We start from the raw sequence: 27880 nt of genomic DNA on the forward strand, positions 1-27880 counted from the left end.
GGTTCTTAGATGCATTTTAGATTTGGTTCCCCCTGATAGTTTACTTAAGCAATCATTGCTATTATTTTCAGGAAAACTTGTAACATTTCTTGAAATCCTGTTCCTGAAGGGCTGGAGAGCTCCCCCTACCACCTTGAGTTGGAGGTGGGTGGCTGAGTTTGTGCCCCATCCTTAAGTACTAGGATCTGGAGTACCAAAAGCTACAAATTCAGACTTGGGATGGGGCATTTTTTTAAGTCTAACACTTCAGAGCAGGGGTCCCTAACTCCCAGTCTGAGAGCACGGAGACCAGCGGTGGTCCGCGGCTCTGGCTGGTGCACCCCCCCAGCGGGGTCAGGACGCCACTTAGGGGAGACGAACCTGCCAGGGCCACGCCTCCCGTATGCATTGCAGGCACAGGGTAGGTTGTCTCTGCACACAACCCGGCCACTCTCCGATTTCAGGTTAAGCCCTGCGATGGAGTGGGCAGGTTCTGGCATCACAACGTCACTTTGGGGGAAGTTTCGCAGACCGTAGATTTAGTGGTCCGCGAGCACCAAAAGGTTGGGGACCACTGCTTTAGAGATTCTCATGCAGAGCATTTTTTTTTTTACTCAGAGATCTGATTAGAACATTTTTTATCAATAATCTATCTCTAAGAATCAGCTTTTGAAGGGGTCTTGTGTTCAGGGTACTTGGCTCTTTGGTGCATCATATACCGATCTCATTCACAGCCCTAGCAAACAAGATCTGGATTCCAGTATTTATGTGCCTAGTGTCCAGTTTTCCTGAAGGTGGCTGTATAACTAAAATGTGTAACAAAGCTGTGCTAAGAAATATATATTCTGATCAGCCAAAACAATATAACCTAAAGAGTAGGTCCCCCTGTGCCACTAAAGCAAGCTGACCCATCAAGTTGTGAACTCCACAAGCAAACATTTATCCATACGTTTAGAGTCTAGTTACAAAGTTGACCACTGGTCTACAAAACCTCAGAAAATATCCCACAATATCCAGCTTGTATTGCATACCACTGTAGTCTAAATCAGACAGAATTAAGGCTATTTTAGGACTGGTGGAAGGTCACGGTGGAGATACCACTTCCTCACACCCCTGAACTGCTTTCTCAGGTAAGATGGCACAAGTAGCACTGCACCCCCCAGCTAGTCATTGAGAATAAATGGGGCAGAAGTAAGCAGTTTAGGATTGCCAGTTGATTCCCACTGTAAATTATGCCAGCTCTTTTTTTCAAACACACAGTTGTCAGTCTAACCATAAAGGGTCCAGATTTAAAAATTTAGATAAGTCAACATTTTTTACTCAATAACCTTGCTGCAAAAAGTTCAGCCACACAGGTTTTAATGCACTCTGGTAATTATAGGTAATTTTAAGGCTGCGGCGCGTTACTGCAACACAACACTCATACCACACTGCAGTTTGTTTCCATCCATTTTGAATGCCACCCATACACACAATGCAATGTGTGCGGTAGCACAGCAGTCGTCAACTGGTGGTCTGCAGCTTTGGCCAGTGCTGCCTGAGCGAACAGATCAAAGGCTCAGAGCGATGGGACACAACCCGCCCACTCTGCCATTACAGGCTCAGACTCACGATCAGAAAGTGGGTGGGTTCCATCATCATGAGGTCAGTCTGGGGGAAGTCTCTTCCCCTTTGAGTGGCACACGGCTCCCCGTGCATGCATGGTCCGGAGTCCGCCAAATAAGTGGTCTGTGACATCCAAAAGGTGGCGGCCACTGCTGTAGCATACCACAAGCTTATACTACTATCTAGAAGGAGAATACTTACCCAACAGGTGTAACTTCCCCCAACTAGTCAGTTGCATAAACTTATGCTTACAAGTGAGAAATAAGGCATGACAGCAAGCTCTTTAACAGTTTAAATTGGCAGCGTTTTTGTTTGTCTTCAGATAGATTTGCTTTATATTTTGATTCATCTAGGGTTCTGAATGCTGTAGCCGAACAATGCCCAGAGATAACCAAAACCATGTTGGGGAAAATAAATGGTGACAAACTGTGCAATCTTTTGAATGAAAGACACAAGTCAAACACATATGAGCAGCGCTTTATATAACAGAAAAATGCACGCTATGGCCTTTATTTAAAATTAAAATGATGGTGCAAACAGCAATGATGTGTATTAACACCTAACAACCAATCAGATTTCAGTACTTTAGTCACTGCAGTTAAAAACCTGATTTGCTGTTATGCATTACTGTGTACTGCTTCTTACCTTGTCGAAAAAAAGGGAATATTTACAAATAGAGGAGGCATAATTTTTTTTTTTTTTAATTAAAACTTGGAAATTCCATGTCACAGTGTAACACAGTGAGAACACACCATTCCGTGCTTTGTAAAGGGACCTCAGGATATTGTTTGCAGACTAAAAAAATAACACATTCTAATAAATAGGCAAAAGTGAGATCATACAGGAAAAAAAAAAAAAAGTCAGGTGCAAGAGAGGATGTGGATGTTATAAGCCTGATGGTTATAACACAGCTTATTCTTTCTACATGGATATTGCAATCCGGCGGATATTCAATATCAAATATATATCTCTATATAAGGATATATATTATTTATATATATATATTTATATATGTACACAATATCTAGACTTGCCCCCCAGCGGTAAAAAAGGGGGACAGACTATGAACAAATAGCAAATAAAAGACAAATCTGTTCCACAGCAGACTCCTTTTAAATGCTGTATGTTTCCACTCTGTGGAACTTGCTACAAAAGAGAGGTAGATTTAATGTCTATGTATAGATCTATATATATGTATATATTAAAAAAAAAAAAGCCGATAGCTAAAGAAGATTGTAGAAGAGGGAATAAAAAAAAAATATTTAATGCTGCCGTGCCTTGCTTGCATTTTCTGCAGCTCATGGCGTTTGAAATTTACACCCTGCTTGAAAAATAAATGCTACATTAGCTTGTATTCATTGTGCTGGAAGTGTATTGCTATAGGATAAGTGGAAGGGGACAATGGGGACTTAAGGGATTGTGTGCAATATTGTTTAGACAAGATCATAGTAAAACGAAAGAAAATGGTGAGCGAAGTAGAAGTCTAGCACCATGTAAACCTTTCACAGCTGATAGGGATTCTCCACCTGATGTTTTCAAGATAAAATAAAGCATCTAGGGCTATGGAGTTAGTGAGAACTGGGAAGAGTCGGGTGTGGTGGAGGAAGATATCGCTGTGCCAAAATTGCAGCGTCCAAAGGGCTCACTGGCTGAGCATCATATCCCAACCTTCTAATTGGTGGAAAATTGCCAAAATGACGTTTCTGAGGGAAGTTCTTGGCCTCATGGATTGTGTTTTTTTCCTCCGCCAGAAGAAGCTGCTGTCGCATGTAGTTTTCAAACTCATACTGAGATGATTCTTCTGTTACTTTAGTCTAAAAAGAGAAACATAGAATTGAAATGTGCACGCAGTTACAGACCAAAAGTAAAATTTCCTGCCATACTTCAGTTGAGACATTGCATTGTATTTTAAGAAGTTCCAGACTGAAGAAAATATTTGTTCCTTTCATTACAGTGATGCCTTTACCAGGTCTTAGTATGTGAAACATCTGGATGTCAGTGCAATTCCATCCTCCACTTACAAGTTCATAAGTTAAATAGGAATTGGGGAATGGAACTAAAGAGAATGTCAGAGGACACAGGCATCCAAAACGTTTGAAAGTTGTAAATTCGTAAAAAAAAAGAATGAAGGTTTCTGCATTAGAATGTTAAAAAGAAATATAATACTTCTTATCTAACAGATAACTTTATTTTTGATATTTTAACTATAAAGAGTTGTTTCAAAGGGGAATGACGTTGTATTACCAACAATCCTTACCTCCTGTAAGTTCTCTGGACTTGTCACCTGATCAATGTCAGGAACAACCTGCAACGGGCCACTCAATGAAGACATAGATTGCCTGCAGATAGGAAATTCTCATATATTTAGATACTTGCAAATTAAGATTATATACTGCTATTTTTATATTACAATAGAAAAACAATACACATCACAAGAGCAGAATTTGCATTCTGAATTTCGATTAGGAAAAGTTGGTTAAAAAAAATAGTCATTTTGTTTTCAGTGAACTTCTAATACTAATACTCGTGAAATGTTTAGCTTTTTATTTCAGCATCTGAATGACAGTTATTTCTGTTACCCTTAATTTGCAAAAAAATGCAAACAAGCTGATCAAGATAGACTAATATCAAGACATAAATAATATAATGTAAACTAGCAAAGGGAAAATGTTGTAAAGGCTGAACCTGTGGATAAATATTTTATCTTACCTACGAAAAAAAAAAAATTGGTAAATGCTTAAAACTAACGTGCCACTATTTTAATAAATAAAAAAGTACCCACTAACTGTAACCCAAGTTCTTGTCAATACCCTTTTTCAGTGACAGGGATTCCCATTCCCATCGTTCTTTTCCTTTCATATTGTTTTCTGGTAACCCAAAAGGTATCTGAATTTAGAAGAATATACACACACACACACACACACACACAATATCTGCACAAATATCAAGCCAAAATTCTTAGTACATAATACATGCAAATTAGTTTTAGGGTAAACAGACACAACATAATCCCCATTTTTATCAGTAAATTAAATATGAGCTTGAATGAAGAAAACACCAAACATATCATATAAAAAAAAAAACCTCAGAATCATTACCAGCCTTACATATATTTTATTGCTTTTATAATGAGCCTTACCGCTAAGTACATCAGGACTGATGTACGCTGGACTTCCTCTCTGATCTTTCAATAGGTCATCTTCACTCACCAAGTGTTTCCCAAGGCAAAAATTTGTAATAGTTATTCTATGAGTCCTATAAATAGAGCAAACAAGCCAAGATGAAAAATTAATACTATGAGGTTACAGTTTTAGTTTGAAAAAAGAGAAAAACAAAAAATGGAGCCAGTGACAAGCAAACTTCATTTTTTACTGATAAGTTAACAATGGCATGCAATAGACAGCATATAGTACTAAGTACAGGTTTCTTTTCCTTTGAATGTCTGTCTGCTATTGCATTATCTTGGTGAGCAGTGTTCAGAAATATGCTCTTAGACATTTAGTGCTATTGGGCGAAGAAGTTGTCTAAATCATTATCATTAATGTAAACCATTAATGTATACAATCATTAATGTAAACCTCTATAAATGTTTACATCCCAAACGCCTAGAAAAAAAAATTCCTTTACCAAAGATGTTACATTATCACATGCCAAGTAGGCATCACCTTCCTGTAAGACAACTACTGAAAAAACTGCCCTTATCCAATGCTTGACAGCTGGCCAGCACTACAGCTTGCAGGCATTAGGGTAGCAGTGACTGCCATCAACATGCATTTTGCTACCATAGCTGACTGCTAAAGCCTTCACCCTCTAATATATTGGGACTTCAGGCCATTCCCCAAATCCAAGTTCTAGAGTCAGTTAGTCAGGACTTTAAAGCTCCTATCTTCTACATGTCAATCTTGTCACCTGGGCAAGAACAAAAGATTGATTGGTGGTCTAGCAATGTAGAGCCCAGCTCTAATATCGTCGGTGTCAGGAATAGACCTAGATAGTGAAACTCCAGTGAAAACATTATCAGTGGCCTCCTAATGAACAGAGAACACCATGGTGAACCCAGATGATCCATATCCATATTGATGGCTCCATCCACAATCCATATTCTCCCTCCTATTGTGCGCTTCATTCCCATACTGCTTGGATTGTAATCTCTTTTAGGCAGGGTCCTCTCCTCATTTTGTGTCCGTCTGTCATATGCAGCCCATATTTTATGTACAGCACTGCATAATATGTTAGCGCTATATAAATACTGTATTAATATGAATATTAAAACATTGGCTCGTTCTGCCACCTAGTGGCCAATTCTGGTAGACAGCAGTCACAAAAGGAAAATTATTTAAATTTACCAATACAGCCCTTGGGGTTACAACTTGGAAAGGTCAGAAGAAATTTATTGTAACCATTTTGGTTCTCACATCTGTATCTTCCCTCTAAACCAGAGCAATTTTTACATTTCTGCCATTGGCATGTTTGTCAGTAAATAAAAAAAAAAAATAATATATATTGTTTTAGGACAGCTAAGGCTGCCATTTCCTGATACAGCTCTGCAAAAATAATTGTATTTAATTTGTAACCCAAAGACAATTTTAAAAAAAGTATACATTTTATTCTGTATTTGTTTGTTGCTGAAAAGAACATTAAAGTATGCTAAGAAATTAAGATTCTAGTACAACACATTGCAAAGTTATTTACAACTGAAATAAATGTGTTTTTTTGTGCCAATTGCATTAATGAACAAGGGAACAAAAATGGGGGGGGGACTTTGTATCCTATGATTTCTCTATCAACCTGAAAATTGTTTTGTAATAAGTTTATAAGGTTCCTCTGGGTAAACTCCCATCCTATATTTACATTGCTGAGGCCTAAGTGAAGTCACATAATGTGAGTATATTATAGTGAAAACATGAAATGGTTAAAATCACTTGTGAATATGTAATCACTTCCAGTTTATAGACAATTTTATTCCATTTAACAGTCTTTTGGGTTTTTCTGATATTTCAGAAGTTTGATATATAATCTAGGCTACTGTATAAATTCTAGTACATGTTTAAATAACTTCACAAGAAAGAAACTTTTTTTTTGTGCATTTTTGCTGAAGCCAGTTGCCTTTTATTTTGTTAAGTAATGCACTTTTAATAAATCGCTCTGTATACACTTGCGTGGGAGATGTACATGGTTGTGTTATAGACATACATTGGGAGCCTTATTATCCTAGACTGAACAGGCTGTACTCTCCGAGATGAATCATCCTTATTAAGCCAATAGTTTCATACATAAGCCCACGCTACGCTATGGGGAACACACAGCAGTGCCATAAACAGCTCTTATTTTACTGCTTTTTAATCATTTAACACAAGGGGGAAAACAATGCCTATGTATAAAGGGGGCTACAAAAAAAACTTAAGATTTATCCTTGTATTGTACATTACATAGGCAAATGTGCTTATAATGATACTGTTTGTGCAAAAAAAATTTAAGATTACATCACTATACCCCCCCTCCCCTTTGGAGGTGAAAACACCCTTCCTTTGTCCCTAAAATTTACATACATTTCTGAGGAGGGGTCCCAAAAGGAAATAACATCAATTACAATTTATGTCACACAACGGTTTATCAAACCCAAATGTCTAGATTTATAAACATTTAAAAGACGGGGTTTTGCTAAGTAAATAGGTACCAAATTAGGAGCCAAAAATGTAAGTAAAAATGTAACAAAACAGCCAGGAGTTTTTTTTTTCCTTTAAATGCCATAATACACCTGCTGCTGACAGTCAATACCAATATATATAACTGAAACCAGGCCCTTGATTGTTTGCATTGCCATCAGATATGTCTACTGCTGAGATTACCAAATCATGTGCAATACTGTATCAAACTATACTACAACTAATCCCCCACCACCATATCTCCATTTGCCACTGTTTTCCTGTGCTAAAAGGCTGAAAAAGCCCCCCCTCCCCCCATTCTGCTTGATGGGTTTATCTCTTACCTCTTGTTCAGCACCATGTTACCCAACTTCAAGTCTCTATGAACAATGTTTTTCTAAAAATAGAAAAAATAATTCTATTACATCGGTGAAATAGTAGGCGCGAGCAAAAATGACAGATATACATCTTGTCTAGTTCTTCAGCACCGAGTAAATTCTATGTATGCTAAAAACCCTTGAAAAACAGTTCATACTCTGTGCATGTCTATCACATTGACTGCATTAAAGAATGTAGTTATATTTTTTTTTTTTTTTTTTTTTTAACAGAGATGATTATAGATCACACTAGCACTTTTTTATGCATGCTTTTAAAGGCTCATAGTCATCACAGTTAATATATTGTTAAATGAGGTATGTGGAGCTCCTGAAAACTAGCACATCAGCAAATCAGTATATATTCTATATGTCCGTATGTAATTGGCTCTTACTAGGACCATAGGCACCTCTGCCTCTTTCACAGCTGTAAATTTAAAACATTACAAAATATGTTAGCACCTGTGACTACTAAGTACCTTATGAAGGGCTTCTACTACTCTGACAACATCGTAGAAGATGACAACAGTTTCCCGTTCACCCAGTCTCTTTTCTTTGATGACATAATGATGTAAATTGATTAGGTCCGCAGTCTTGTCACTGAAATCATGAGCGCAAAGACAATCCAGCACCAGACATATTCGCTTTCGCATCTTCCTCACTAGCTTGTTGGCATCTGGGTCCTCAGCAATTTCACATGTCCGGTCCTGGAAATAAGAAAACAAACATTTAACAGCAAGAAAAAAAAAAGTTTTAGACCCATGTAATGTTATATACAGATTAAAACTTTGGTTCTCTTCTCATTGATATTTCACTTCCTAAAATGTGTAACTGCAGGTTAAGGTTACTTCAAGACCAATGTACACATTTTACACATCAAACTGCATTGAGAGCAATACTTCTGCCAAAAATATGCACTACACACTTTTTTATTTCTAATTTGCATGCTGCAGTGTGAATGCATTAGAACAGGTGGGATGTGGGTCACTTGAAGTATGTCTTGACTATGAACATTTGACTGAAGAAATCATTGAAATACAAAAAAGCTTTGCGCTACTACGGGCATTCCTTCAAGGGGCGAAAAACCCATGTATAAAATGATGCTGAAAGGTCAAGCAAACCAAATGTATAACATATTAGGGACACCGGGTTATAAAAGACTGGCTAATAGCTTTTCAGAACCTTAGATTCACCTTGAAATGAACATGAATCAAAACAGTCACCTGCCAGGAAGCACCTAGGTGGGCCACTAGTGAAGGATTCAAATTATGACAATTAGCTATTAAATAATTCAAATATAGTTATTAAAGTGGACCTAAACACATGAGGTCAAAGTTTGCTTTGTTGGGGGTTTTATATAGAATGGGTAAGTGTAATTAAGCATTACCCTAAAAATCTATCTTTTGCCAGCTTTTGTGTGCTTCTAGATATGTGAATGTGCCTACAACCTCAAGTTTCGGTATCTATAATAGGAGATTTAAAGTTCTGTTGTCTCAGACTTCTAGCCTCTGGGCATATGGACTGAATTATGGGGATGCCATAACGGCCCAGCTGTGGATGTTCACTGCTCTCGTTACTGGGAGTTCTGACATGAGGAAGTAAAATTCTACCAAGATGGCTGGGTGCATACAGACACCCAACACATGCCAAGTCAGTAAAAGTCAATGCAAATTGATTTTCCATAAGTTCTTTTTCAACGTCTGTGACATGTAGTCACATGTGAACATCTCTACAATACCTGAAAAAGACCGTGATGATGGACCACTCCATCCTGATTGTGTAGAAGGGATAATAAGGAATATTCGGTATGTAATAACATTTTGCCTTGTCTCTCTTCCTGTGTTTCTCCTGATTTGTCAGGTCTTTCGTCCAAGCTCAGGATCTGAGAGCAAAAAGTAATCATGTGTTTTGTTAACATACTTGTACAGTATTTTACATACAAGAACAGAACAAAATATAGGACTGCAGACTATGTTTAAATCATGAAGGGAGTCACACACTCCTCAGTATAAGGCTTCTGGTGGATTAACCCAAAATTAGCGTGCACTGCTTAAATTTTTAATTAGTTATTCACAGGGTAGTTTTACTTTTAATGGACCTCACAATGACTTTACATTTTATCCCTAATGCCATCTATTAGGCAGTAAAGCCAAGATTCTTATCACAAAATAATCTATTTTGTACTTCTAATGGTCACGGGGCCTTAAACCAGTAGTCACCAACCTTTTTGGTCCCGCAGACCACTAAAATTACCGGTTTGTGACCGCACATGCGCAGGGTGTCACTCAAAAGGGGAAAAAACCTCCCCCATAATGACATCATGAAGGCATAACCCCACCCACTTCCCCATCACAGATCAGAGCATTCGATGGGAGAGTGGGTGGGTTGACACAGCACACCCACTTCCCTGAGCCAGGGATTTGTACGAGGACATGGTCTGCGTCTCTGACCAGCGCAACCCCCCCCCCCCAGCGGGGTCCTTTTTCTGACCCCCCCCCCCAGGTGGGGCCCCCCCCCCCCCCCCCAACCCCCCCCCCCCAGCGGGGTCCTTTTTCTGACCCTCCCCCCAGGTGTGCACCTGCCGCAGACCACCAAAATTTTCTCGCCGACTACTGGTTGGTTACTGCTGTTTTAAACAAAATACAAAGTCTAGGAACAATTACAAGCAAGAGTGTATTCAAGGGCTGCATTCACAAACTTACCTTAAGCTGATAAAAGTCATCTGTGCCATCTTTTCGTGCCAAGCATTGGACAATACTTGGCACAGGAGAGTTCCCCAAACGAGGTCCTGCAGCAAGAAAAAAAATAGTAAAATTAAAGAGAAGCCAATGGGAAAAGTGAAACACCACCATCTGTTGATCACTGGCCTAACAGGGTTAAAGACATATATCATATGGAAGACATGATGTTTACTGATTCTGGGACATCCAAAAAGTTTAATACCACCTGGTTCTATTGCATCTAGTTTATCACCACCCCTGCCTACCCTGTCCTCACAAGATTTGTAAATTCAAGTGGATCAAGTTTTAGTTCAATAAAAAGTTATATTTTTAAAATCTTATAAACTTTTAAAAGAATTAGACAAATTTTTAAAGTCACCGAGTGGGAAACGTGTTCTAAGTTTTGTTTTTTTATTTCTTTAGGAAGCAGCCATCTCTTCCCCTGCCAGCATGGTGCAGAGAAGACTCCCTGCTCTCAACAGAGGTATTGTTCTGTAATCAGCAAGGAGTACAAACGTTTGTAATCTTAGAACTCAGTAGAGGGCATGTTGGAACTCATACTGGACATGAGAAACCATTGCTTTCACAAAGGCAAGGAGCCCAACTGGCTTTCTTAAGAGAAGGAAAAAGCTGATTTAAATTGAACACTTAATTAGGCTTTAAATAACCATTTGGACCTATTAGTAATAGCCTATAAAATGTTTATGAATTCAAAAAGAATTGGTTCAATAAGGGAGAGTATATAATGATCATAAATGAGAAGTGTAGCCATCCAAAGTAACCAACTTCGGCAGTTAAATCTATTAAACAGCATTCAAAAACAAAGCAGTAAAGGAAGGGATTGCTCTGCATTCAATGTCTTGATTTTTTATAATATATATATATTTATATACATATACACACACACACAAAAAGTGCAGTTAAACTTTAAAAAATAAGGATTGAGATGAATCCGTCTCAAGAAAGATCACCGACAAGTAAACAACATACAGAATCTATGACAGAGATCTTTCCAAAAACAGCAGAGCTAATATACCCTTGGCTTTCACAATAACTTGTGACTGTTAGATCCTTGCAAGATACACACTGCTGACAAAAACATACAACCCAGGAAAATAAAAAGCTTACCGAGAATGAAAGGACCTGCCCTCTTGGCATTGCTTCCCGAGATACCCGTGCAGAGTGCCTTGGATCTGGCAGAGGTCTCCCCAGAATCCCTTTCAGATGCTCTCCTCTTCATCCTCTGTCTGGAAAAGGAAAGTGAGAAAAGACGGATGTATGGGGTGAAATGCTGCTTATTCATTTGCTCACATGTGTGCCTTTTCCCCTTCAACATAGTTTCTCCTCCTACAGATTTTACAGTCTGTTCCTAACAGACACTTCTCCATCTGCTTTCACCAACACATGCACTGTACAACAGTACAAAATGAACAGGTCATCTAATTTTCTATCTAGTTAGCTTCAATCAAACAAGATTATATATATTTATTAAACCAGTCTTCAATTAAATTGGTGCAAATTGCAATTGCCTATTATATGGTTTAAATAAGATAAAATTTGATAGCAGGAGAAGTCAGGGCAACAGAATGAAAATGACACTTATGAAAATATTTTTTGTTAGGCAGATTTGGAAATCCATTTAAGTTATACATACTAGCAAAATGTATACTTTTGTATTCTAATATCAGAACATTCTCAGCAATAAGATTCTTCTTTGATGAGCTCAAAACTAGGCCAAAGATTAAAATCTGCCCCCGAACCAACATTGCATCACATCTTGTTATACGACTGGAGTTAATACTTTACAGAAAGTGATGACATTATTACATAACCACATTTGTTTTATTACGCACCAAATAATGATAGTGTGACCTGCTATCGAGAGTATTTGCCACAGAGGACAAGATAACCTGCTCATTAAAATACTGCAGTGTTCTATGACTCACATGAGTTGCATCACAAGAGTGGTTGTGCTAACATGAAAGATAAATAGTCTATAACAGCCTGAAGAGACTGCAATTGTTACATAAACATTTACATACATGGCCATATCTCTACTCTTTTGAATATGAAACAATTGGGAGGGTTAAGAGGAAATCACAAAATCCTGCAATTGGTTGAATTTAATCATATACAAATACACCAGTGTTTGAGAAAATCTGTACTAGTTCCTTGTAAACAAATACAGAATTATATTTTAACTTGACAATTTAAAAGGTGCACATGGAGAAAAAGTGTGCAGCTGAGCAAAATACGGGGTGCTAGATTTTTGTACTGCTCCACCAGATATAGACATGATGAAAGCACTTCCTAGAAAGAAGTATAATACTCCTCACAAATTATTCTGAATATCAACAAAACTTTTAACATTTGTAAACTAAAGGAAAAAAAGACAATTTAGAATTGAATGCTGCAAAACAATGACTGTGCATGATTTAATATAACCAGGCCTCTACATTTTTCCAGAAGGGCACACGCTGGACCTGAGCTACCTGCTGACCTCCACGCCAGAGACTACGCAAAGCAGCACGACACCCATTAGAACAGCAGCAGTTACAGAGGAAAAAGCTCCTTTCAATATTTATTCAGACATGCGTGGGAATATATTATTTCCATACAAACTGGCAACCAGGAAGGTTTTAAGGCAACATGAAAATCCTGAAAGCCTGTCAGATGGCTGATCTGGGAGCTGAAGATAGAAACTCTGCTTTCTATGAAATTCCTCACATTTACTCCTACTTGAAATGGTGCTACACGCCAAAATACACAACATAAAAATAAATGCAGCTCTGTTCATAGAGGATATGAATGTGTGTATCCAAAGACACATGAGCATCAAGGCATTCTGAATTCATTATTTTACAATTATAATGCATACTTTGCATTGAACCAAGGGTCAGTATGACAGGCAAGCCAATATTTTTACAATAGGTCAACATGGCAGGTTTCCAATAAAGTTAACCTAAGTGTGACCTACATTGTAAGCTCTCCGGGGCAGGGGCCTCTCCTCCAGTATCACTGTCTGTATTAGTCTGTCATTTGCAACCCCTATTTAATGTACAGCACTGCATAATATGTTGGCGCTATATAAATCCTGTTTAATAATAATAATAATAAAATACAAACTAAATAAATAATGTGTCAATACAATAAAAATGAGTATTTATGAACAAATCACTGTATACTTTGTGTATTGCTTCCATATCTGTGTGGTAAGAAAGCATAAAACTCCTCCTATACTGTGCAGGTGATGACCAGTTACTGCTGCGTTCTCTCCTTGTATAAGCCGGCTGGTCTTGTATCCCCCCTGTAATGTTCTGCAAGTAGACTGGAGGGAATGGATCTGCAGGACCCCCCCCCCCCTGCTAATTCCACAGGCCATGGCCAATACAGAAAGTATGTAATTTCTTTAAAAGCCCCAAATCAAGGGTAACCACCATATTTCTATCCCCATGTTCCCTTTAATGCAAGGGAATAGTTATAAACATTCACAGAGAGCAGAGCAAAAATGAAACTGATATCTCAGTATTTATGGAAGAAGATGAGTAAAGAAAGGAAATGTGACTGTCACGAGAAATTAATCACCAGGACAACTCAGAGACAGATGTGTCATGGATTTCCAAAGATTAAAACAAAACAAATTAGTGCATTTTATACTTACTAGGGGTTACCAATACAATATCCCCAAGAACACACCTTAAAAAGTCAGCAAGGACAAAGTGTTTCTAATACAAATCTGTATAAAATGTTAGTATTCTCATTCTAGCATTGCAACACTTTCTGTTTTCACTCATCTTCCCAAAATCTACGACTATGTTCCAAAGCAGGGTCAAAATGGCAGCAAAAGAATAGAACATAATATAATGACTGCTTTCATAAACACAGCCGCCACAGCTATGTACGGTTACATGCACCCCCCTTCCTTACAGTGGACATATATAGTTATCTTCAACACTCAACACAGCAGTTATCGCAATACAACAACCAAGGAACCAATTTCCACAGTCTCTAATATAGCCGATTATACAAAAAAAAAAAAAAAAATCCGTCAAGAAAAAAAGCACCTAGACACACAGCAGCATGAAAAGAGGATATTCTACATATCCTTTAAAGTCTATCAAATACATGTCTGAACAAGGAAAAAAAAAAATTTAGAAATCCATAGCACTCTTAACTTACTTCTTGTTGGCTGACAAGAATAAATTGGATCAGGTATACCTGGAGGTCGTACAGACACATCCCCAGCTAGCTGTATTAGAGCTGAAATATTTCATACGTTCTTACACTGTAGTCTCTAGTGCATGAAAATGATGTAAACACACCAATGTTATTATGGCATGTGGATTAATAGAGAATGTAACAGTGCTCATCCGCACACCTGATCCCTGCAAGGCAACCTCTAAGGGAATGTGCAAATGCTAGAAAATGCCGTGTTCAGCTATTCCGGTTTAGAAAAGGAATGAACACTGCAATTGTTTATTTGTCTGATTAATGGAAGGGATGGCTCCAACAAAATGTATATTTTATTTCATTTATTGTCAGGGTCTAGACGAGGAAATGCTGAATAGATAATGGTGAAAGGTAAAAGTAAAATGTGTACAAAGAAATGCAGGCACAATCTTCTTCTATAAAGAAAATAAAGTGCAAAAAAACAGGCACAGACAGATATTGCACATTAATGATTTAATTTAAATTTTAACCAATATATACTATTTAGAACAGTATGCTATGTAGAAGAATGCAGCACAAGGTATTTGGACCAGGCTTTGTTGGTACCTACTGACAAATTCCACTTGCATGGGCTGCCCAGAACACAGAAAAATAGAGCATTTTGTTCTTTTAAAAGCGAGGTGCATAGCAGTGTGGTTTGGGGTGCCATGGGGTATAGTGCAGAAACACAAGTGTTATTACAAAGCACTAGTGGGATCAGACCCCTCCTTACACTTTATAACATAGAAGGGGCAGTTTCAGGCATTGAGTCTATTCCTTGTCTGTAATAGTTATTACACATCAGATTACATACAACTATATCTGCATAACATGGATTAGTGGAAGCCTTTTTTAATTCCTTTACAGATTGTATCCACATTACTTCCGAGACTTTTCTGAACTCACTGACAGTTGTGTTGGCCCTGCTTCAAGTGGTCTTTGTTTCTCTATAAACTGGCAAAATAAGACAAAAGCCCATTTACAATATTTAAGTGGATACAATGTCCAGACCATGCACACTAAAGTGTTTACGTCTTCTGGATAACCAGTAAAAGCACTTGTAAAAAAAAAAACTGACCAATGTAGCTGTGGGCATGGTAGAGAAATTATCTTCAAGTTTCACAACAGAGACAATCAAATATTCTGCCTCTATTGCTTCAGAATACAGGTAGTCCCCAAGTTAAGGACATCCAACATATGGACAACTCTTAGATATAACATGGCTTCCCTGCTCACTAGTGTGCAGAACGGAGGCTTGAAGGGGGCGGTTTGCATAAATTGCAGAAAAAATCTTTTGCTAAACACATCTGAGGCTGTGGGTGATCTTAGGGGGTGATATATTTCTGCAGCCTCTTGTAACTCTTTAATGACCAAGACAAATTCTGCAGTTGTTTCTTTTTGCATATCAAAGCACAGCTTGCTCCAGAAGTTAATGAATGTCTGGGCTCTATAAGGATTTTTTTTTTTTTTGCTTTGTTTGTAATTAGCTCACTGTGAGGATTTAATACAGTAACTGACACCATGCTGCCTAATAAATACGTTCAGACAAACATCTGTCCTAGTTGCATGTAATAAAATAATGTACCTGTTCCAATTTACATACAAATTCAATTTAAGAACAAACCCACAGTCCCTATCTCGTATGTAACCTGGGGACTATCTGCATTGACATCTGCCAGCCTTCTAATGTACACAAAGGTGCTCAGACACAAAGCCTGTTAGAAGCCTGCTAAAGTCCAACTTCAGAGAATGTTATGATCTTTGAGAAGGAGTTACTTCACAGTACAAGCAACTGGAGAAGTCACTGAAGACTTGATTTAAAGCTCATTTGGCATTTGGAAGGCTATGTTCAGATTACAGTGAAGTTACTACGTCCTAATGTGAGTGAACCGATGTCTTGGGGGAGACATTACAATTAGCTACTACCCACAGCTGACCCATAGAAAATGAATATGAGTGTGGGGGAGCGATACAGTAATGCTCACTTCTGCCTGCTGTCAAATACGCAGCTAGCGATTCTATACCAACCAAGTGAGCGATCAGCGGGCAAGGTGCTGGGGGCCTGCAGGATCTACCTGTCAGGTCTGAACCTTGTCTAATGCCTATATCAAACAGTACATATGTAAAGTCTGTACAGACGTCCACAAACTAAGGGCACCACTATTAGGAAATACATTTTAATGCAACTTTTAAATTAATGATCTTTGATGATGGATATTTAAAGTAAAAACTGGAATTCAATAAATGTGTTTCTCCACCCATGTGATAAAAATGTGTACAAAAGTCAGGTGAAGGCAGACCCCGGTATTATGGGATTAGAACGGACAAGCGGTATCCATGGACCAAGAAACATTCCTAAATGCAAGGGTTAAAGAGTCATGTAGACATTGCTTGCTCCTCTGCTATGTTATAATGAGATAATAAACTCTGAATATTAGGTATAGATCTGGGAATGGTGCAGACTGTTAGATGTATGCTTTGCAGGTCCCTATGGTCCTGTACGGTAGATATATACAATACAGGTCAGGAATACCCTGCTAATACTCACAGATCTGCTCTTTATAATAGGAGGGGATGTCACCCTGCATGCTGCTGATCAGTAACACAGATGGTGCCGGCACAGTGACCCTTCCTGTACACCGCACCCCCCACATATAATAACACACCGGTCCCGGCCAGACAAAGCCGCCAGCCGCCGTCCATCCCCGGTAAAGCCGCACAGCGCAGTATAATTATCCCCTTGTCATGCAATCATTACCCTGTGCTCACCTGTGCCCCCCGGTAATCCCCTCCCCCTATGTACAGGGATTAGCAAACCCCCTTCGTCTGCACTCCAACCCACACACACAGCAGACCCGGCCGCTCGCTTTCTCCCTACCTCTGTACGTGGCTGCCGGGGCCTCCTCAAGTCAAGTTCATGCCCCGTGTTCGCGGTGAGCCAGATACACCGGGAGGCCTCCGTCTCCTACCAACCCCGGCTCTCCATCGCTGCGCACTTGACAACGGAAATGACGCAAAACTCCAGTATCCAATCGCTTTCCGTGTAAGAAACTGCGGGCGACGAGACTGTAGGAATAAAAGTGTTGCCTATTGGCTCGTTTCCATTAAAGTATCTGTAGAACTTAGTTCCACCCACTACCAGAAGAGTAATACCGTCACGGTGCGAGGCGGCGCTGTGATTGGTCGCTGCTAGTGAATGGAGGCTTCTGTGATTGGAGGAAGAAGATAATAATTTAAAGCTCCCGTATTGTACTCACGTTGTAACAATAGTGTGCTGGGTATATAACGTGCTGATTTACCCGCTATGGCGCCCATACAACCTCACAATACAACAATGCAATGTCTGGTACACATGGCAAATTTTAGGAGAATGAGTCCCTAACAACTCGGTGCATCTATTTAGCAATTGTACCCAATATAAAGATATCTATAGTAAAGTCTGTGCTAAATCACTGCAACATTCTATAGATATAGAGCACACGATGAAGGTATTGCTGCCTCTGTCCCCAGTGGGTAGATTTACCTGTCAGTGTCACTGGGGTCACAGACAACCGGAAGTGAGAACATTTTCAGTGCAAAACCCAAGGAACAGAATATCTGCTAGGATTACATTGCATTTTGTGCCCCCATTGCAGAGCTCTTCCCTTCTGTTTAGGTCAGGTAATCAGTAAGAGCAGAATTTAAGGAAAGTCTAATGTAAGTAAAATTACTTTTTATGCAATTGGGGGACTGTACCCCATATATATTCCACACCTGATAGCAGCTTGTATCCTCCCCTACTGGCTGTGGCCTCTGCTGTTTTATCATTTATGCCCTAGGGGGTAAAAAAAACAATTTTATGAGATTATGAGTGCAGAATAACCAGAGCCAGCATGGGCAGGGTGAAAAGATAGCTGGCTGATCTTTGGTCTGCTCAATGCCCTAGCAACACAAAACATTAATGTATATTATGTACATTTTAATTCTAATTTTCAGCATTTTAACATGCAGGGATGTATAGGCAAAGTGAAAATCATATGCAAGGGACTTTAAAACAGGATGTTTGCTTGCACATGATCACTTCTTTTCAATAGGTAAAGGGAAAATAAGGTGAAGCTGTGCTGACTTTATCCAATCATGTGTGACCAACATGTGTTGTTGTGGGAGCCACACAATGTGACTTAAGTCATGATTTGTTTTTAATGTAAATAATTGAATGTTGCTTCCCTTTAAAAATGCAAATAGCTTCTGTATAATAAATCAGTAATTCTGGGTGCATGGCTAATCTGTGGGGAGTATCAGAACGAGTTACATGGCTCTGCCCACAGTGTGTCACAAAATGTATCTGGCTTAGTTTGTTATTTAAATTTATAATGGTGAGTGCCGTATAGATGCTATCTATGTATTTATCTTTCATGCATGCTGATAACTCCATGACTTCTCATTGTGTCCACAGATGTGAACTACAAAACACCCCTCATCCATATAACAGAAAATAGGATGGGGGGGGGGGGGGTTAGTTTGTAGCTCATTCTAGAGGGACATCACTGTTTCTCCACAGACATAGTATAGTTAGTGTGCATTGCCTTAGGTCATTATTTTGCTGGCAGGATCACCAGATAAAAATAAATTGGAATAAATTGATGCAACCATGACAAATAAAGATTGGTAGGATGTGATATATAATACATGTGTGTTCATGGCTTTGGATACACTTTAATTGCAGAAGAAAGGAATTAGAAGGTGTCATTGTATTTAAAATTATTCTTCTTTATACAGTCACCTCTTCTGAACTCTGATCCATTTTTCTTATGATAGTAGAGAGAGAAAAAAAAAACTTGGCAATCAACTACTTTGTACAAACCAGAAGAGGCTTAAAGGGCTAGAGCCAGTGTCTTCCCACACACCTTTCTGTTGCTTTTCCATAACTGGCAACTGCTTTCTGCAGAAATATAAAGCATTTTGGTAAGACAATAAGCAGAATGGGTCAGATGAATAGGAGTTTTATAAAAATGATTTTCTTTGAAGCAAAGCCGGAGAAACCGGTCGATAAGCCAGCTGGCAACTATCCCCAAAAATGCACTGGAAGAGTGAGCTGCTTAGGATATGTGCTCAAGAAGTGCCAGGGAATTGATTTTTCAGATTTATCTTTTTTTCTGCTCATCTGCAACAAACTGGTAATAATATGTAGCCCACAATCAGGGTGTGGATGTGTACTTTTAGACTTCAGGTCCACTTTATTTTGTAGTACTCATTGTTAGCATCATCACAGCGGTAGTGTATAATGTGCACAATGTTTCTATTGCAGTGTGTGTGGGCTGCAGCATGATATTGTTACCACAAACTACACCCAATATGAGTCAGCCCACATCAAACATCTGCAGACCAAATATATCTCATTGAGGGCCTGGGGGCTGGCGCCTGGCCCGATTTAACCATGAGCTATTTTATTTATCAGGTTTACCTCCTGACAAAAACAACCATTAGCAAATTGTATTAGTTGCAAAGTTGGAAAGTTTCAGATGTGTCTGATGGAAGCTTTAGTTTAAAAATGACGCCGGTTTATGTAATACACTAGCAGTGGTTCTGTTGATTCAGTAATATGTGAAGATCAGGTATTCCTATGTATAACAAAGCTTGTCCCTTCAATTGCAAACATGAGAACAATAAATAAGGGGCTGTGAAATGAACATGGATTCTTTGCTGACCCCTCCTGCAAGGCTAGGTTCCTGGCTGCCATATTATCCCTCCTGCTTTGGAGTGTTCTGTGGAACTGCAAAGAGTTCCTTGATCATTGAGCAGTTTGTGACTCTCAGGTCAGTTTTACTGACACCAATGATCTTTTTGGCTATCTGTAAGGGTGATATACTTCCCCCTAGACAGCAATGTAAGAAACATTTATTCCCTTGACCACCACACCAATATACTGTGAGTTGTAGATATAGTATTTATAGCAATGGGTATCCAAAGACCTGAAAGCTAGTATGAGGGTTTCCCCCTCCAACTCTCCACAACTATTATTTATCATATTATTCCTAGTCAGAAATTCAGAGAGTACTCCAGGTAAAGGGTCAATATAACAGGCAGGCAATTACGGTTTATAAAAAAAAATCAGCAACGACAAATGTACTTTAAAAACACAGAACTACTGTCATGTTTCATAACCTACCATGCAACAAGGACATTTGACCAGCAGCCTTTTCTGCAAGGATTGTTTGAAACTGTTTTCCTCATTATCTAAATTCTGTATTTTTTAAGGCTGGTAACTGCTTTTTTAGAATGAACTGACTTATGAACAGCCATTATCCAAAAAGGCCTTCCCAAAAACTTATCAATTTACTCTGAAATAATGGATACTAATTAGACAATCTTGTTTATTAGAAGAAAGTTGTTCCACCCAACAAAGCAAATAGGTTCCCACGGATAAAGAAGTTGATGTGTCACAGATGTTTTTTTAGTGTGGTATTTGCTAAAGCTGACGTGGCCTGGATTGCAAGTAAGCAGGATGACTCATTTTCCAAACATAAGATTACTCATCAAGGTTTGAACATTAGTTACCTACACAACTGGTATCTGATATACATATGCACACACATGCATGCTATAAACAAACTCAAACCAGACATAAACCAGCATACCATTGAGATTAATCTAACAAAGTGTAGGGAGAACATCAGTAATTTCTATTCTTCTATAGAAAACAACGAATACAAATTCACTAGGAACAGACAAACCACACAAGTATAGCTTATTTTATGCTCATTTAAATAAAATAGATGTCTGTTAAAAGACTGGAGCTTGCCTCTCCTTCCATTAAAGGTATACAGCTATATTTATCAGCCTGGTCTCACGAGTAATTTCCAGTCCAGAAGTTGCAAGGAAACAGCAGTGAATCAATCAGTTGTGTACTATGCTGTAACGGACATGGTGGTTTAATCATCTACTTGGCCTCAACCAGGAAACTACTAAACCTAAAATGGAAAAAAAAAATCATAAACAGTTTTTGTACATGATGAAACTTTACCTCCCTCATTATTACTAGGCACAGAAAATGTCAGCAGTAGCGATAACATCTTTAAATTATCCATGGAGGTTAAGTTGGCACACACAAAGCATTACACAATAACGTGTAAGTGCCAAGAATCTGTGCCCACAATAAAATACAAGGGTGAAGTCAGTGGTGCCAACTGGCTATGATGAGAATCTGTGTTTGCACGCAGTGTTCTATTGTACATTGCGTTCTCTCACAACTTCCAAGGGGAATTCAAATGACCTGGCCTTACAGAACACTCAACACAACCACCAAATTTGAACAGAGGGTAAAGCCAAGGCCTCATCTCATACATTATCATACAACCAAGGATTTTCAGTTCAAATGTTTTTTACACAACCAATGAAGGAAAACAAAAACAAAAAAGCTAAAGCAAATGTGTGATGATACAATTATGTATGGGGTAAATATACTTTCAAAAGATGTCAAAAAATAAAAAGACTCCTCTCATACTCTCTTGCCATCAAGACACACAAACACTTATTCAGATTTCCAACATCATTCAACCAAACACTGTCACACAGCAAACAAAAATATCTTGTATTACTATAAACCTCTAAAGATTCAAAAGAAATGTTTAATTCAAAACTTTTTAAAGTCAGCCTGTAGGACTTCAGTTATGCAAGTATTGCTGGAAAGCATATTATTATTAATGAATTAGTCCTTGACATACAGGCCTTTGGTACTTTACATACAAGCCCTAATATAAGGTACATATTACACAGCACCATTGTTTTGCTCCTCACAAGATGTAGATCATCTGTACTTCTTTGAAGCAAATTCCTTTCTTCCCTTTCCACCGAATCCACGGACATTTTGTATCTTCTTTAGCTGTTCTTCAATAGTGTGAATGATATCCACTTCCTCTGGAATATGGATGTAGCGCACATTGCGTCCATTGATAAACAAGTCATCAAGCTTAGATTTCTTACCCTGGCGGTCTGTATAAGTGACCTTTGCCAGACGTACGTTCATAAATGCATCCACATTTATAACTGAACCTTTAGCAGAGCTTTCATCTCTTAGGTCAACAGTAGTAGTATGTCCATGCAGTCCCTGTAAAAGGATTACTAGGCTATTTTCTGCAATAGTTCTCTCCTTCACAGAGTGGCTTATTTCCATACTGACACCTATAAAGAAACATCATGTAATAATATTAAAACATAAAATGAAACCATTGGACATATTAAAGTTAATGTGGCGAGTGTAATGCACAAATGTCACTCATTACAAAAGTTAGCAAGACTTATATTGGGATGCATAACAACAAGTACCAGATGATACTGTACATTAAGCGTTTACAAAAAAAACACACACACACACACACACACACACATATATATATATATATTGAGCAGAAGGATTAATGCATATTTTAGGCTGATAAAACATATATTAGGCAGAAGTATTAATGCATATTTTAGGCTGATGATCTGCTCGTATAAAATGCTGGCATAAAGAAAGTGCATTGTTCTCTTCTGCAACAATAACTTACATTTTCATGCCCTGTAGTGCATTACAATCTATTAAGGACCGTTTTAAGGGTCAAGGCTCAAGTCATACTATTGTGTGATTACTTCTCTGCAGGACAGAAACAATTCACGTATATTGTAAAATGCACGGGTGGTTAAATACATTTACATGCAGCAGCACGGTCATGTTTGTTTCATTTCTGGCTTGAGTTCCCCCGTAACTCGCTCTGCTACTACTACAGTTTAAGAGGTGTTGTAAGTCCTAAAGCTCTAATTTGTGAAATGTTTCCTCTGCATTATCATCAACTGTTCAGCTTTCTCTGGGGATGTTTGACTCATAGTACAAGGGAAATCTAACTCCCTGGAAGGAGAAGCTGGAAGTGGCCAGACTCAGAATGTGGACCAAAAATAGTAGTGTGAAAGTTTTACCTAATAAAGCAAGCATATGGCAAAGGACTAATCCCCAGTTTTGTTCTGGGCTACTATGAGCTCTTGTTCTTACCATTACTTATGTATCATGCCTTGTTTTGAGGCTGCCATCTTTTTAGAGGGCAAGGATTAGCTTACTTGTCTCAGAGTTGTCCACCTGATAACTGGAGATTTGATTACTGAATCTGGAGTGTTCAGAAGAAGTAGAAGTGCAGAAAGCACATACTAAATAAAGCAAATGATGGAAAAGCCTTACATTATAGATCACCAGGTAGTTTCCTGTGAACAGAACAGTAATACCATCACCGAATCCTAATCCTAGTCTTGTGAGACTGTTAGAGAAGCAGTGCCTAAATAATATGACACTTCAGATATGCAGCAACTATATGGAAATTACTATATGCACTGCTAATTTAGGAGAAAACAAAGAGCACTTTCAAGGTACTATTTAGGTATAGTTAACATTCCTAGATGTTTCTTAGAAAATCATCACTTTTTTACTTTTAAAGTAAAATGGAGGGCCTTCCAGAATTGCATCCCATGCCATCGAGTTATCCACCTTTGTCCTAGCGAGAAAGAAGCATCAGGCTCTGCCATCTTCTTTCTTGTCTTTCAGCTTCTGCCTACATCACCCAATCCTATCCCGGCAAAAAGGTTCGCTATAAGTCCAACTCCACATGAGTTTAAAACACACTTGGCTCATGAATATGAAATGGATCTGGCTTATTGGGTTTGCATTTACTGTTTTAATAATTCAATCTAGAGTAAATGATGGGGTGTGGAAAAGTTGTGGATTGTACTTGGTCTGGCCTATGTTCAGTTCAATTGTCCTCAAGTCAGTTGTAAATGTAGTTAGAATATAAAGGACTAACAGCTATTTAAACTTCCAAGGATGGAATTACACAACTAAAACCATGTGGCTCCACGTTACCTCTCCTCCCATTTTGTTCCTGGACAATTATCATCTGCCTAGTTACATTCCATGTTGATTGGATTAAAGTGTCCTGAATACAAGGGATTTTTACTGCCAATAGCAATGTGAGACCATCGGCTTAGCAATTTTACAGCTCTTATCTTAGCTTAGCTCACTAAAGCGAAACCTCTTCAATATACCAAGAAGTTTTGTGGAATGTGAGTAATGATGACTGATCACCCTTTACAGGTATGTTTCCCACCTATATAGTAGGTGATTTGAATGAAATATCCACTTTGAGGGATCCAGTGGAAAATTTCTCTATGTTAAATCTGTGGTTCTAAAACCCAATTAACCTGCATCCGTTTTATAAAAAAAAAAGTTCTACCTTTTGGCCTATAGCAGGAAATTCTTGCAATCTTAAATGATGTGCTGTTTCAATGAGTCCAGCATTGCAGCCCTTCAGGTAGGTACACCCTAGGTATATTACGTTGTTACATTATGTTGGTGCTTTGTAAACAAAAGATAATAATTGGGTAGCTGGGTTTTCAGGGGTAAGGGTAAGGGGTAAGGTAACGGCCAGAAACAGCTGTGATGTTCGATTGCTGACCTGCTGAAAATGCTAAGGATATAGAACACACATTGCTAATGAATGCAGAATCTGAAATCTTATCTAACAGTACCCCCACCTCAACCTTCTTCCCAATACAGGTAGTTCCTGGGTAAAGGACTTCTGACATACAGACGCCTCCTAGATACGAACTGGGTTTTGCTGCTTGCTCCTATGCAGCACAGAGGCTTGGAGTGGAGGGGATTGGTTTGTATGACTTGCAGAAGAAATCTTTTGCTAAACACAGCTGAGGTTGTGAGTGATCTTAGGGGGTGAGCGCTTTCTGCAGTCTCTTGGAACTATTTAATGAGCAAGACAAACTCTGCAGTTGTTTCTTTTCCCATATTGAAGCACAGCTTGCTCCAGAAGTTAATGAATGTCTAGGCTTCATAAAGATTTGTTTTTGCTTTGTTTGTGATTAGCTCACAGTGAGCATTTATACAGTAACTGACACCACACTGCCTAATATTATGTTGGGACAAACATCTGTCCTAATTGTATTTATTAAAATAATGTCCTTTTCCAACTTATATACAAATTCAACTTAAGAACAAACCTACCACTTCCTCTGTAACCCGGGGATTACCTGAAGATACTGCTTAAAGCGAAACTAAACTCAAAATAAAAAAACTTCACATACCTACTTATCCTCAGATCTCAACAGAGATGTCTTTGATTAAGTCCCACGCCATCCTGCTGTCTGTCTTCATCCTGGCGCAGAGGAAGCACCGAGTGCCACCACCTTCTGCCCATATCACCCAATCTCACACTGCACAGGATCTGGTGATGTAGCCGGCAGTAAACGAATGAGAAGTACTGATCCCACTGCACATGTGAAATTTTGGCATTTTTTCCATCATTGTAAAAAAAGGCTCATGGAAATGTAAACTCTTGATGAGGCACTTATTTGAATAGCAGCTTATGTTAGGAAGATTTTTGTCAATCAAGACAAATGCTGGTGACCATTTCAAGATGTTGCAGCAATCTACCATGCCAGACTAACAGGTATGGACCGATTCTGTCCCACCGAGTAAATATCCTTGGCCATATTCATTCCTACTCTGGCTGGAAACATTTACACATGCAGTGATCTAGTTAAATAATCTCCTCTCACTTCCTGATATGTCTACAGAAAAACAAAAATAACCTTTTACTAACCCCCCCCCCCTTCCAAAGAGTTCAGGCTCATAGCATCAGCACGTGGGAAGTGCAGAGGATGGAAGTTGTGACTTTAGTGTGGCCAGGTGCTGACAATACAGAATTATAATTATCTGTTTAGTATGACCGGTCCCTCTCCGGCTCACACACCGCTACAAACCTGAGGTCTGCTCTCTCCGGATATCTCTCCTGTATTTACACCGTAACCCCGGGAAAAGACACAAACAGCCACGTGATCACCCTCAGCCTGTGAATGCTCGCAATCAATGACTGGCAGGGAAATACACCAATGACGCGTTTCCTGGGTGTGACCAGGGCAACCGCATTTAGTATATAAGTGTGAGGTACAGCCAGGACATTGTAGCAGATGGTGCTGTGTAGGCTTCTTTACAGAGAGTAAATAAAGTGAAGGAAACATATTTGTTCTATATCACAGTGATAATATTACAGCTTTATAGTGCAGGTTTATGAATGAAGACTGTGTTCAGTGGTAGGGCATGCTGGTACCTTTTTTGAATCATTGAATCAGTTTCCCTAGCCATGTTTGGTTGTGTGTAAAGGTGTTTTATAGACGTTAAATCATCGCCTAAATTTGCCAAAATTTGCTGCACTAGAAACTTTTAAACCTAAGACACATAGTACCCCAGGAGTCATTGCCCAGGGTGCTAGATCAATTAAAATGGAGGGGGTGCCACTACGGGCATCTATAGCGCCAGGCACTCATCTACTGGCTGTGTCATGGATGCCAAGACTTGGGTTCCATCAAAATAGTCCAGGCAGTTATCTGGAGGTTTAGCATTAGGTCCTGATCTGGTTAGTTTCTGCCTAGGCATTAGGTAGGGGGTGGGGGGTTAGGGTTAGACACTAGTATTAGGGTTAGGGTTATGCACCAGGGAGAAAGAGGTGAAGTTGGGTTCCAGTTTTAGCACTAAATATTGGACATCTCAATGGTAGCTAATTTTCTCAGAGCGCTGCCCACCATGTTTACAATTGTACTGGGCAGCTTTCTCCATGCCCATCGTGGCTGCTGTAGGGTTCCAAACCTCCCCCCTACACTAACATAGAGTACAAGACCCCTGGTGAGAGGTGTGTGCAGTGTATAGGGGGCATAGCTAGATCTGATAGCTATGGATGTGTGCGGAGGTGAGAGCTGTGGATATTTGGGGTAGGGGAGGTTGGACATGGATTGTCGAAGTGACATCTGGAAGGCAGCAGTTGGGAGTGTGCAAAAGACAACACAATCAGTCAGCAATCAGAAATATGTAATGTACAGCTTACAGAGTGTAGTGGTCAGGAGTCTGTATACAAGAAGTTACAAATCCAGTCCTACTTTGATTTAGCTGCACATATTTGTTTGTTAGTGGTTACTATTGGACTGGGAGGAAGGGGTTCTCAAAAAGGCCAAGAGCTATGTAGCATAATCAGTGCCCTGTGCACACATTAAACTCTGAATATACGATTTTCAATAGGGCAGGTATTGCCGCCTGTGCCATGCTTCATCACAGTCAATCCCCTCATCATTGCCCACTACATAAGATAGTAGTAAAAATGGCATAGTGTTTGTTTAGTAATTGTACCAAGCACAATGCAAAGCATCTCAAAGCCCTACGTAGATCCTTTATACTGCCCTGCATTGAGTGACAATGTTCAAGCCTAGCAAAAAATTGCTAAGCCTCAAGCATTGTCACATGACTAAGGAATAGACGTCACCACTAGTGTTGATGTTCGAATTTGGG

At 39.0% G+C, this 27880-nt stretch overlaps 2 protein-coding genes across 3 annotated transcripts; both read right to left on the reverse strand.

Annotated features, from left to right (window-relative positions):
- Positions 1-2061: 2061 nt before the first annotated feature.
- STK40 (serine/threonine kinase 40) lies at positions 2062-17611 on the reverse strand. The gene is made up of 9 exons (XM_072408568.1): positions 17411-17611; positions 11452-11570; positions 10306-10391; positions 9342-9485; positions 8083-8310; positions 7574-7626; positions 4643-4839; positions 3842-3939; positions 2062-3398 (listed from the first exon to the last, which is right to left on the reverse strand). Exons 2-9 carry the CDS (start codon positions 11561-11563, stop codon positions 3153-3155), a joined length of 1164 nt encoding a protein of 387 aa, XP_072264669.1. The 5' UTR covers positions 11564-11570; positions 17411-17611; the 3' UTR covers positions 2062-3152.
- Positions 17612-22119: 4508 nt separating this feature from the next.
- On the reverse strand, positions 22120-26409 carry LSM10 (LSM10, U7 small nuclear RNA associated). Of its 2 annotated transcripts, none has more exons than XM_072419789.1 (2): positions 26305-26409; positions 22120-22692 (listed from the first exon to the last, which is right to left on the reverse strand). In XM_072419789.1, exon 2 carries the CDS (start codon positions 22682-22684, stop codon positions 22319-22321), a length of 366 nt encoding a protein of 121 aa, XP_072275890.1. In that variant the 5' UTR covers positions 22685-22692; positions 26305-26409; the 3' UTR covers positions 22120-22318. The 2 variants fall into 2 exon arrangements, with proteins under 2 accessions (XP_072275890.1, XP_072275898.1); XM_072419797.1 differs by lacking the exon at positions 26305-26409 and adding an exon at positions 25627-26245.
- Between the last annotated feature and the right edge of the window lie 1471 nt (positions 26410-27880).

The sequence above is a fragment of the Pyxicephalus adspersus genome, chromosome 1 (genome assembly GCF_032062135.1).
Source record: "Pyxicephalus adspersus chromosome 1, UCB_Pads_2.0, whole genome shotgun sequence".
Taxonomy (NCBI): domain Eukaryota; kingdom Metazoa; phylum Chordata; class Amphibia; order Anura; family Pyxicephalidae; genus Pyxicephalus; species Pyxicephalus adspersus.